The sequence below is a fragment of the Dendropsophus ebraccatus genome, chromosome 1, assembly GCF_027789765.1.
Source record: "Dendropsophus ebraccatus isolate aDenEbr1 chromosome 1, aDenEbr1.pat, whole genome shotgun sequence".
Lineage (NCBI taxonomy): Eukaryota > Metazoa > Chordata > Amphibia > Anura > Hylidae > Dendropsophus > Dendropsophus ebraccatus.
The window spans coordinates 185269025-185282743 of NC_091454.1; the positions used below are offsets into that span (position 1 = coordinate 185269025).

Here is a 13719-nt window from a genome sequence, read left to right on the forward strand (position 1 = left end):
GCCTCTGGATTAGTGCGTGTTTTTTTTTTTTCTTTTTGTTTTAGTAGTGAAAGCAGTCTGATGGTGTCCCCTAGGGATAAGCAAATTTACAGTAGTAGTAAAAAACACTGCACAAGGCTCGGTGGTCAGCTTCTTAGTTTCTGCTTTTGAACACTGTGCTGCTCCTCCCTGGGTGTTAAGAAAAGCTGGATCCAGTCCTAGGAAACTGGGAGAAGTTTCCCAAGACTGGATCCAGCTTTTCCAGGCACGCGGAGCAGAACAGAGTTCAAAGGCAGTGGGCTGACAAGCCACCCACCCAGCCTTGCGCAGCACTTTGCTACTAAGGCCTCATTCACACATTCAGTGATTTTTCCTGGCCTCATAAACCTCAGCTATTTTTTTTCTCTGCAATCTGTGGAAAACCATATATAATTGCGCCCGTGTCTGTTTTTTTCTCTGATGTCACATCACTCCAGTATGTATTCCACGTTCATGTAGCAGAGCTGAATAAGTTCCCCCTTAAGGCCCTATTCCATGGGCCAACAATGAGGAGCAAATGTTCTCTGCTGCCACTATTCCACGGAGCGACGGCAGCAGATCGTTGCTATATAAAGTCGTTTGTCCTTCAACATTGAAAGACAAATGACTTCAACGATCAGCCGACATGAACGATGTCGGCTGATCGCTGCCTCCTATTCCACTGGACGATTATTGACCGTAACGCCCCCCCCCGCCCCCCCCCCCTAGTATCCTATATTACCTAAGACCTGACAGCACACACACTGGGGGAAGTGTGGGGGGGGGGGGGGCTCTGGGAAGCAGACATTTCTATTTGAGCCAGCTAAATCCGATCACGGAGAAGGATCTATTTATTGTATGAAAACGAGGGTTGCATAGTGATCTTTGGCTGTGCAATAGACACGGTAAGTTCAGAGGTTATGTAATGATCATAAATGACTTGTGACAAATCATAGAATATGATTCCATACTTTTAAAGTTGTGCTACTGTGGCAGTAACATGGGATCTCATGTCAGGATTCCTCCCGTACCCTTACACACAACACACAATAAAATCACTATGAAGACTTTATTATCCACTGTTTACTGGTGTCACTTTATTCAATGCTACAAACTGAACCAAATACAAATAAAAATATCACTGCGGCTTTAAGAGACCAGTCCTTATGGAGAAAATCCTGTGATAGATCAGGTCCAAACTTAGGGTACGTGCACACCACGGAATCCCGATGGAACACCCGTTACGGATTCCGCAGCTTGCACCCGCTTGCAGACTCTGGCGTCCACGCACGTCTCTGCTATTTCCATAGGCTTCATTTTATGATTTGACAGATTCTGCTGTCCACTGGAACAATCAGCGGGATCATTCTTTGGGCAGACGGCAGAATCAGTCAAACCACAGAATGAAGACTATGAAAGCAGCAGAGATGCTTGCAGCCGCCAGAGTCCGCGAGCTGCAGAATCCATGACGGGTTTTCCGTCAGGATTCCATAGTGTGCACGTTCTCTAATAGGGAAATAAATGGCCACTGTAGATGATGGGGAAATAGCTGCTAAAGAGCTGGCTAATCCCCATGACTGGGAAGGACCAAATCCTTCTGAGTTATGGGAAATAGCCAATTCACTAGGAAAAGGCTACACTGGAGCTATTCAGGACCTGACCACTAGGTGGCAAGAAGCTATGGGAAACAGACAGCTGCTATAGAGCCAGCTAAACCCCATGACTGGGAAGAACCAAGTCTCGACTTCATCCTCGGCAGAGTTTTCATGTAGTTTAATCCATAGGCTATTGAGGTGTTTGGTGCACTGGGGGAGGGACTATTGCCCTCAGTGCACCAATTCACCCCCTCTAATAAATACTGGGGTGACCCTCATCACTGCAGAGCTCTAGATGAATATTCATTAGTAGTAGTATATGGGTGCAGAGTGGTAGTCCCGCCCCCAATGTACCAAAGGACCTAATTTACATACCTAGTAAACTACAACGTTCATGAAAACAGTGCAGAGGATCAAGGTAAGCAAATTACCTTCATCCTCAGCACTCTGTGCACTATAGTGACATAACAGTATTTATATAACAGTATTTATATTGTACACTGCAATACTACAGTGTGCTGACATTTCCATAATTTATTATTCATAGCTTGTGGCTGTAAAAGTAGCAACATGCCAGCTATGGAGGCCTTCAGCAATCAGCTTCCTCACATGGTGTCATGGGGGAGGGGGGGGGCAATTGGAACACTGACAGGGCTGGCGCCTGTGGTTGCTATAGACTGTGGCATCCAGACAGTTGATAAACCATTGTCAGAATAATCTTCAATGCTTATCATTGGGTTTTTTTCTTCACAGTTCACCATTCAGTAAAAATAACATAACTTTTTTTTAAAAAGATTTGAATACGGAAAAAAAATACCAGAAGTCACTGGTGTCTGTGTATCTCTATGAGATTCAACTGAGTGTGCTTCTTTAAAGGGGTTATCCTGTGAAATTTTATTTCTTTCAAATCAACTGGTTTCAAACAGTTATACAGATTTGTAATTTACTTTTATTTAAAGATCTCGAATCTTGCCATACTTATAAGCTGCTGTATGTCCTGCAGGAACTGGTGTTTTCTTTTCAGTCTGACAGTGCTCTCTGCTGCCACCTCTGTCCATGTCAGGAAGTGTCCAGAGCAGCAGGAAAACCATAGAAAACCTCTCCTGCTCTGTACAGTTTCTGTCTTGGACAGGTGGCAGGTAGCAGAGAGCACTGTGTCAGACTGGAAAGAAAACATCACTTCCTGCAGGACATACAGCAGCTGATAACTATGGGAAGACTTGAGATTTTTAAATAGAAGTAAATCACAAATCTACATAACTATCTGAAACCAGTTGATTTGAAAGAAAAAGATTTTCGTTGGCTAACCCCTTTAAATGCAGTCTAAATCACATGGGTGATATTATTCTGCAGCAGCTGGGGAGTCACAGGTTAAACAGTATACTCTATAAAGACAACCTCTTACCACCTTTTACTTGCTTCCAGTCTATATGATGCTTGAAGAAATTCATAGCAAGGATAACTAAAAAAAAACACACAGTTCAAGAAGTTTAGAATTTTTATTTATTTATTTAAAAATACTGTCCACCATTAGGACTTTTATGCATGTCATTCCTCCATACCACACTGGAGGCGCTGTAGAGAACATGACTTGGTATTGGCACAAGGACATCATTTTTCGTCTATGAAGCCTAAAGATTCACAGTTGCAGTATGTTTCCCCGGCAAACTCATCATGCGGTCTATAGACTCATGCTCGACCGCACTACATGTGCGCAGAACAGGAAACGGGCAAATATGAGGGAAACACATGATGACTTCTCTATGCCATGGGAGGTGCCCCCCGTATGGCTGCTTTTTATAATGCTCGATACAGTCACAAAGCAACTCAGCACCAGAATAAGTTCAAATGTTTCTAGATTTTATTCTAGAAAGAAAACTGCATAGAAGGATTTTTAACAGACCATGAATACAACTTTTCTACCTCTACATAACTGTATGTCAGGAGCGTGTCTGGTCTTCAGTCGGTTCAGTATTGGCACAAGATCAGACGGGACTGCTCCATGTGAACGGTGCATAGAGACCAGCTATGCATGAGGAGGAAGAAGACAGGCAATATGGAATGTTCACTAAGCACATGGCGGATAAAATGGCTCCTTTCATCTATGTGGCTTTGTTTCCTAAGTCAGGCTTCTTTTGTGGATGTAATGTGCTGGTTGGTTACCAATACTGTTATCACTGTTATTAAAAGGAAAACAACACCAGGACAGGTACTTTTAAATTAAGGTGTTTGTATATTGGCCAGCTGAAGAGAAACTACTGGGCACCATTACAAATGTTACCCCCAATTGCCAATTGGGCAAGGAGGGAGCCTTAGGGTGGTGCCATAGAGTTGTAATGTGGTTGCATTTAAATGTCTGCTTTATGGTCTAATACACAGACCCTCAAGGGGTATTGGGAGGGAGAAAGATTGGAGGCATCCCAGCTTGCAGCACCTTAGGAGCTTGGGACCAGAGAATAAAAGTATTCTCTGGAAGCACAGACGATGTGAAAGGTGCTAAGCGGCACCTTGTCCTAACTTCTGTCTAACATGTCAGCAGTTTGGAACGTGAATTGTAGCTGAAACCACTGTGATAGCAGCGATCTGCTGCCATTACTCCGTGGAATAGGAGCGGCGGTAGCAGACCGCCACTATCCTCTATGGGCTGATCGGACAATCTAGCGATCATCCAGGCAGCCCCCCCACAGCTCCCTGCGGCCCCTCCCAGACTCACCCACTCGCTGCGGATGCATGTAACATCGGTGGCAGCGAGCGGGGAACGAGGAACAAACGACCACTGAAAGCGCTCGTTTGCTCCTCACAGTCGGCCTGTGGAATAGGGGCTTTAGTTTACACTGTCTAAGAGTAATGAAACAGTTTTGGATTACCAGTGGATTGGATTGCTGTGTGTGAACATGGCCAAATACTACTCCAACCTGTTCTTAAATGCCCTCCTGGTTTAGCTTTAAAACTACATGTAATAAACTTGCAAAAAAACCTGAATAAGTAAGGGGGCATTCACATGTCCGCAATTTTGCGGACGTTACGGATGGGGAAGGTGAGTAATAGATTTGTTCCCTGCTGGTCAATATCATGCCGGCAGTGGGAAAAGTCATTGAATTGCCACAATGACACAATATTGATACATCTTGCCGGGCAGGAAACAAATCCATTATAGCCCTCCCTAGAGCACTCAAAAGGTGCTTGTCCTGGTGAAACATTCCATTTAACGTGTACCTGTCACTTTAAAAATCTTCTGACATGTCCTGACAGGGATTTAGACCCCACTGCTTGCTAGAACCATCATAGACAAGAGGGAGTCCTGTGGGCTTCTATGGAAGTCTGTCTCCTGCCAAGAGGACAGAATTGAGAGAAAAATAAACTCGCTTTGGGCACTTCTACTAATCGTAACCCTAAATTAAGCTGCAAATACATCTTTACAATGGTGCATTATGTTTGCTGTCCTGACTTGTGTTGCATAGTCCAAGCGTAGCCGTATTAGTGCGGATGGCAGGAGCCCAAAGACATTAGTGGGAGGCTTGTTCTGTAACTTTCCAGCAATGCATTTCTATTGTGCCCTTACAGAAGAGCTCCAGTCATATCTGTCACCACCCTATAGCTCACCAGTAGTGTTGAGCGAACTTGCCTATGGCTGTATCCATGTTTTCCAGGACTTCCTAGGGCTGCATCCAACTTCTCCAGCAGCTGAGAGTCAAATGCAGAGCACTTGGGTTCTGAGATTGTTGCCAAACCCAAATAGTTTGGCAAGTTCGCTCAACACTACTCACCAGTGATAATGTCATTTGAAAATGATTAAATAAAATAACGTCATGGAGCTGACACCAGTGAAGTGATAAAACCTACAAGCGGCTAGAATGCAGACACCATGCTGTAAGATATCATTGTATTAGACTGAAGATTTCCAATGGATATAGGCTGAACTCCTCCTCCTTTGTGCATCAACCCATCCAATAGGTCTCTTCCTGCCTTGTGCATTTTTAATCCTGCCTGGGTAATTTTTTATTTTTTTTTTTTTTTTGCTGTAAAGTTGCTCTGTGACTATAACTCACTCCAATTCTCCTTTTCCTTTTTATTATTACACATAGCACGCCAACAAAACAAACTCTAAAAAGCAATTAAAAAAAGTAAAGGTAATTTTGATAACAAAATAATACTATTTTCTTAAAATATAACCTTGAAACAGTCTCTGCGATACAAAAGTAAGGTACAATAATATGTCTGGAGGCAAATAGATCCCCACTTCTGCAGGGAATGGGTAGAAGGTCCAATAATAATGACGATACAGGCTTTTAGCTACAAAGCACAACATGACAACAAGGGTTGTGGGGGGGAAAACCACACAGCAGTCATTCCAATATGGACAGACCCAAGGTGTATGCACATGGTGAACAGATAGTAAACGGGTAAATGTGCATCTATACACAATAGTTCTTCCAGCCCAGCCACACACACACACACATATATATATATATATATATATATATATATATATATATCCGCTGTAAATAAATAATCAGCACGTTAGTCCTTGGAATCTCAGCTTCTTATACAGCACTTGGGGATATTCCTTAGGACCAGAATCTGTAATGATAAAACACATGGCAGGGACAGACACCAATATAATCTTCAGATATGCAGCTATCATTCACTACATCTGTACACATCTTTTACTACTTGAATAAAGAACATACACAATGACCAGCACAATCCCAACTAAACCCACAGTTCTCACCATCTCATACACTGACATAAGGACATAGAGCTTTCCTAATACACCGCATAGGGGCATAGCACTCTTTCCTTAGTACAAAGACATTGAAACATAGAAAGGTCAATTCCTTGTCATATAAAGGCATCAGGACATAAAGCTCTCCTAATACACCGACATGGGGGCATAGCGCTCTCTCTTCTCATACAATGACATCAAGGCATAGAGACCTCGCTTCTTCTGAGTACACAGATACCAGGATAGAGCTCTCGCCTTCTTATACACTGACATCAGGACATAGACCTCCTCCTAATATACAAGCGCCAGGACATAGAGCTCCCTCTCCTCCTAATACAGAGAAATCACACTATAGAGCTCTCACCTCTTTCTAATACACAGACATAAAGCTCTCATTTTCTCCTAATACACAGACACCAGGACAAAGAGCTCTTATATCTCCTTCTAATATACAAGACATCAGGACATAGAGCTGTGACCTTCCTCTAATATACAGACATCAGGACATAGAGCTCTCATGTTCCAATACACAGACATCAGGGCATAGAGCTTTTATACAGTACACCTCATTCTTATACACAAACACCAGTGTATACAGCTCTCACCTCCTCCTAATACACAGATATCCCTATACATATCTCTCACCAACTCTCAATACCCATCTTGGTATAAAACGGATTGATCACCTGCTATGACTTGCAGCTTCCTCTGTGTGGATTCACCTACAGTTTACAGTCACTTACTCATGCCTTAACATATAGCTTATAACTATAGTGCGCCATTCTTTAGCTGTCTGTCCCCCATGCTGCTATCTATAATACAGACTGGGCTGTCTCTCTACTAGGAATCCATGTGCAGTGGCATTTTTCCCAAAAATGCTGCTTGTGACATTATATCCCCACCAAATGTACAGAATAATGGAAGGGAATGGACTGTTTCTAAATCGAATAAAAATTAGTAGCATGGCTTGCTTTTTTGCGGATTTCCCATGTATATTGCGGCAGATCTTACATACTGTATTATAATGGATCAGATCTGGGGCAAATCCTACCATAAATGTGGATATGTTTGATTCTTCAGGATCCTGCTATGGATTCTTCCCACAACATGTGAATGTATCCTTATGCTATTGCACACTAGGCCGTGGCCATGTTATAGGTTTTGCTGCCATCCAACCAAACAACACAGTTTTGCAGCAATTTTGTAAAAATCAAAAAGTGCAACATGACCATAAAACCCTTAGAGAAGTCTAATCTTTAAGCAAGATTCCAACCTATGCATATACATGGCAGCCATCTTTTGTTATCCTCATATAACAAAAAAAATCAATGCCTGGCATAATTTATAATAGATTTAAAGCGTTAATATCAAGTAAATAAACTTTTGAAATGTCATCCCACACATCAAAAGATTACAAAGACCATGATATATAGCCAGGTGACCTCCCTGCTGTCAATCAAATCTGACCTATTTGCTTCATTATATTCTTGGGACGGATCTCATGGCAGCTCAAGTATATTTTGTGATCTTTAACTTTTAACATATCTGATATGTCAAAAGTTAATTTATTTGATAGTAAGACTTTTTTTTACAGTAACATCAAAAATAATTTAAACCTATTTTATATAATAATTTAACTGCAGGAATTAATGTTGTGGGTGCAGTACCTACATTTAGCCTCCAGATGTCACTGTAAACTGAAATATTAAAAAGCCTGATGAGCAGCAAGAATGTTCCACTTGCAGTAGTGGAAACAGTAACAGCTGCATGCTATTTAGTGGCCATTTATTGGACCCATGATTTATACAATGTTGACAAAGCTCCGCAGCATATGACACCCCCCCCCCCCCCAAAAAAAAAAACAACTGTGGGTCTGCTTAGGTCATGTTGACTATTGTAAGTAAACAATACAGTAAGTACAGGTTTGACAGCTTGCAGTATGTCTGCTATTAAGCGTCCATTCCTGGCCTGTGCTCGGGCTGTGTGTTGAGGCAGGAGGCTTGAATGTAGAAACTCTAGTCTGTTTTCTGAAGTTAATGAAACATAATCCTGCTGGACCCATATTTAGGATACATGGGTGTGACATAACACAGCTTAAAGTGGCTACACAACCCCCCATGCAATGTCTTGGGTTACCTTCCACCTCTCATTTTCATCCACCCATTCACACTGGACAACCCTAAGCAAAGGTTTATTCAGACAACCTTTGTATGATGAAGGGTTTGTGAGACAAGACAGGGATGGGAAAGGGAGGACACTGGAAGACATCACTCCTCACAGTCAATGAGGGCCATGGCACATAACATCAAGAGTCAATGAGGCGAATGAGAGGGTGTAATTTGCATGATACCCACCGGCGCAAAGGGCAAAAGTATTGATAATGAAACTGCTGGAATTCAGGAGTTAACCTGATGTCCCTCAAAAATGCTAACTCCAGGTCAGACTCTGCCAATATAACCAGCAACAACAGTAACGCCAACAGAAGACACAGCGTGACTGCAAGAAGACGCAGAACACTTTGGAGAAACTTATTTGCCTGTTCGGCTTCAGGTTCCCGCTGACTTGCTCGCTCTGGCCCAGGTAGAGCTGGTGGAGGTATCTCCAGGTCAGGGATGCTGGGAGCAGCCAGGTCACTCTCTTCATCCTGGGCTGTGCAGGTTGTTCCATTCACCTGCTGCCCAATCGACAACTCCAGGTTGGATTCACGCACAGGAGTAGGGAGGATGCTGGAACAGGGTGTGTATGCCTCATCGCTTATCACCGTCTCCCGAGAGGTGCAAGGAGATAAAGCATCAAGGCTGTCTGTAGAACGAACCGGAGTAGAGTGGGCACTGTCACGTAGAGATTCCAGACCTGCAGAAGAAGCATGAATTAAGGGGTTATCCAGGCTTAGAAAAACATGGCTGCTTTCTTCCAAAAAAAGCACCACTCTTGTCCCTAGTTTGGGCGGGGGTTTTACAGCTCAGTTTCATTGAAGTGAATGTAGCTGAATTGTAATACTACACACAACCTGAGGACAGTGGTGTTGCTGTTTTCACAAGAAAGTAGCTGTGCTTTTTCTAATCCCGGATAACCACTTTAGGAGAGTAAAGAAAATCATGTATACCTGGGCAATGGACCACACAAAGACATGCATATGAGGACCATAGAAATTTATCAAATGTTCGCTAAGCATAGATTTTATACTGAGCATGGGGCAGAGGTAAGGGGCAAGGTGCGACCTTCCCCTGCATCTAATTTACTACAACTTATACCTGTGCACAGGCCCAAATTGTAATGTAAATCGACACGAGCTCAGAGCTGTGTGTAAAGGGGACAGGACTTACCCCCCAGCCGCTTCCAGATACAACCATGCTCCACATTGTCAAAATTACCTGATATTCCAATTTCTCTCACACTTGCTGACGGTTTACTCGGTGCAGGGGCCCCTCCTCCTTCGCTTGTTATTCCTGTCTCTTTTTCAGTTGCAGGTGGTGTAGTGGACACAGGGATCACTCCCGTAAGAGCTGGGAAAAGGGGTAATGCCCCCAGTGCTCTACCCAAGAGTCGCGGACCCAGACTAAGCACCCGAATCTTCACATCGCGGTAACAGTGATTGATCATGCGCAGGTGAACATTGACTTTGGTTTTGATACGGATGAGACACTTCACCATGATGAATGGAGGCTAGTCCTGATATCTGGTTGCACTGACTTCCTATATAATGCACACAGCCTTCACTTACAGTTCTATCTTTGATCCCTACTTGCTTGCCCCTCTCTCTATAGACACTTTCTTTAAGCCTTCCACTTCTCCTCTTCTCCGTTGACTTCTGCCTCTCCTCATCTCCAGTCTGTATCTCTCCACCTCCTCGCTCTCTATGCTCTGACATACAAGGTGAAGCTTCTGGCTCCAGAACGCTATTTTGGGAACCAGTATATTTACTACTGAGCAGAATCAGGAGAATACGTGCCCAGCTGTCATTTACCACTCCACATGGAAGACGGCAGCCCCTCACAGACACAGTCCCACTTCCCAGACAAATGTCCTCATCTACACACTCAATAACCAAATGAAGAGGATTTAACTGTTCAGTACTGTGCTTATTCCACTTTCATATAATTCCTGGGTTTCTGAAACTAAGCTTGTTACCATTGGGGACATATTGTTAATATTATAATGAGTCTGATTTCCCTTCTGATCATTAGTTATTGTCGGGTGAAGCATACAGCAGAGCTCTTTACTCCTCAACTCTTCACTCAAGTCTATGGTGCCAATGTCCTTTAATCAGTCAGACTGACCACAGAGCCAGGTAGTGAAGCGCTCAGTAATGCTTTAATACTAACATTCAAATTTGCATGGCATGATACTGTCATAAAGGGTGCAAAGAGAATGCCTTTGTATAAAGTAACTAATGGCAAGTTAAGGGGGTTTAAACATAGATGCATTCTCCCAAAAACAGCGGCACCCATGTTCTCAAGTTGTGTGTGTTATTACAAATGAGCTCCATTCACTTTATTGGAACTGAGTTTCAAAACCCGTACCCAAAGAAAGGACAAGAGTGATGCTGTATCTGGAAGAAAGCAGCCATGTTTTTCATGTTTTCCTCAGGATAGGCCATTAATATCTGATTGGTGGGAATCAGACTTAGGGCCCTATTCCACCGGACGATTATCGTTAGCATAATCGTTAACGATTAACGATCTCAAACGACCGCTATTGCGAAAGACCTGAAAACGTTCACTCATTTCCATGGAACGATAATCGTTACTTATGATCGTAATTGCGATCGTTTCTTCTTCCGTATTTATTCGCTATTGCGTTCGTATCTATTGCGAACGACCGAACGATGTCTTATTCAATGCGAACGATTTGCGAACGTTTTGCGAACGAGCAACGATAAAAATAGGTCCAGGTCTTAGGGCCCTATTCCACTGGACGATTATCGTTCAGATTATCGTTAAATCGTTCGAATCTAAACGATAATCGTTCGGTTGAAATGCAGTAACGATTAACGACCGAACGAGAAATCGTTGATCGCTTTATAAGACCTGGACCTATTTTTATCGTTGCTCGTTCGCAAATCGTTCGCATTGAATAAGACATCGTTCGGTCGTTCGCAATAGATACGAACGCAATAGCGAATAAATACGGAAGAAGAAACGATCGCAATTACGATCATAAGTAACGATTATCGTTCCATGGAAATGAGTGAACGTTTTCAGGTCTTTCGCAATAGCGGTCGTTTGAGATCGTTAATCGTTAACGATTATGCTAACGATAATCGTCCGGTGGAATAGGGCCCTTATAAAGCGATCAACGATTTCTCGTTCGGTCGTTAATCGTTACTGCATTTCAACCGAACGATTATCGTTTAGATTCGAACGATTTAACGATAATCTGAACGATAATCGTCCGGTGGAATAGGGCCCTTAGCACTCTTGCCGATCAGTTGTTTGCCAGAGCAGCGGCTCCAGCTCATACAGTGAATGGACCTGGAAGCAGACAGTGCCGTACATTGTGTAGTGTTCATTCTGGGTTACTGCAGCTCTGCAGTAACACAGCAAGGTCACTGCACAGTGAACAGAGCTGTCTGCTTTTGTCTCTTTTTAATGCAAGTTCAAGTAGAGGCCGCATTAAAAGCTTTCCTGGCCACTCTGGACCACTATGATTAACAGCTCCAGAGGTGTTCTGAATGAATGCTAACAGTGTCAATAATACATGAGAGGAGGGGGGCAGACATGTGCACCATGCACAGAAAAAGAAAAGCCCACTTTTTTACACCTGTGGCAGGGGCATAGAACAGTGTTTACTGCATCCAAGGGGTGACTCTACTCCACAGCTTTACCTACCCTCCATGATGGATATATGAACAGCACGTCTGCGTGTCCGGGGAACACTGCTTAACCTCAGTCCATGGCTAATTGATGGACAACTACGACTTGGCACCATCCCCGCTCTATGCAGCAAAAAAGATAAAATTTATTATTAGCATTTTAGCCAATGCCTTGATTTGTGTGGCAGGCTACCATAGTTTAATATTATATCCTGTAACTGTGCGGCTGTATTTTTTATGCGGCTGTAAATGTGCGGGTGAAACTCCGGCCGTGGGAAAAAATAGACATGCGGCTCAAAACATACGGTCATTTACTTTGAAATCTGGTTCAACTAAAAATAACAAACAAAATCTTAAGAAAGTGATGCAAACACCTCTGGATGCATCTGGGAAAGCAGGGAACACAGTTTACATGAATTGCTATTACCGGGGTTTGCGATCCTCTGCACTAATGCCGATGTCTCTCATGGTTAATCTATTAAAATAATAAAACACATTTTCGTTGTAATAAAGTGCCTTTCGTTGTTCAATAATTAAATTTAAACGAATCCATCATTTTGCAATTAAATATACTGTTAAAATAAATATATATATAAATAAATGTATATTTATATATATATTTATTTTTTGACAGTATATTTAATTGCACAATGATGGATTCGTTAGAATTAAATTATTGACCAACGAAACTGAATTTATTTCATCGAAAATGTGTTTTATTAATTAAATATTAATTAGTACAGGAAGCTCCATAAGCCGTTAATTCATATTGCCGGCAATAGAGCATTCTGTACTAATCATCACTTTACTTTAATGAAAACATCAAATGTTTCTTCTAATTATGTTATCACAATAGCATTATTAGAAGAAACATTTAGAATTATATGTGCGCTCAGCTGATTGGCTGTTCGGCTGAGCGCACATATAATTAGCGGGTCCGCAGCACAGTGACTTCATTGTGCTGCGGACCAGCGAAGAGGACACATCGGGGTCAGTATAAAGATCTCCCCACCCCCTCCCCAGCACTGCACCCCTCCCAGCAAGGAAGGGGGGTCACTTAACCCCTTCCTTGCTGGGATGGGTGCAGTCTGACATCAGTCTGGCCCCCAAGGGGTTAAGGGGGATGCAATACTTCCTCCCTTAACCCCTTGGGGGCCAGACTGTAAGCAGCGATCTGTAAAGATGCTGTATACTGTAAGGTGCACAACACCGCTCACAATGATGGGTGTTGTGCTCCTGTTTGTGTGTTTTTTGTGTGTTTCTCCCTTTTTGTTTTTCAGATATCGGTATCCTGTGGATTACGTCGGATTCCGTGGACTACGTCGATGACCAGCGTTTTTTTAATGTTTTTTTTTTAATAAAATGGTCAATGAGGGGTGTGGGGGTGTTTTTATTTGAATAAAAAAAATTTTTAACTTGTGTCTTGTCTTTATTTCTTTACTTTATAGACTTAGTAGTGGAAGCCGTCTAATAGACGGAATCCATTACTAAGTTGGGGCCTAGTGTTAGCCGGTATAAAATGGCTAACACTAACCCCCTATTATTACCCCAGTACCCAATGCCACCAGGGGTACTGGGAAGAGCCG

The 13719-nt window shown here is 42.7% G+C and overlaps 1 protein-coding gene across 3 annotated transcripts in view; it reads right to left on the reverse strand.

Moving 5' to 3' along the window:
- Positions 1–8190: 8190 nt before the first annotated feature.
- The window catches only part of FRMD5 (FERM domain containing 5), a 54703-nt gene continuing 49174 nt past the window's right edge, over positions 8191–13719 (reverse strand). For all 3 annotated transcript variants that reach the window (XM_069986584.1, XM_069986593.1, XM_069986600.1), the window contains 2 exons: positions 12150–12256; positions 8191–9171 (listed from right to left, as the gene is read on the reverse strand). In XM_069986584.1, the coding sequence (XP_069842685.1) occupies positions 8624–9171; positions 12150–12256 (655 nt within the window). In that variant the 3' untranslated portion in view covers positions 8191–8623. The remainder of the gene's footprint in view (positions 9172–12149; positions 12257–13719) is intronic.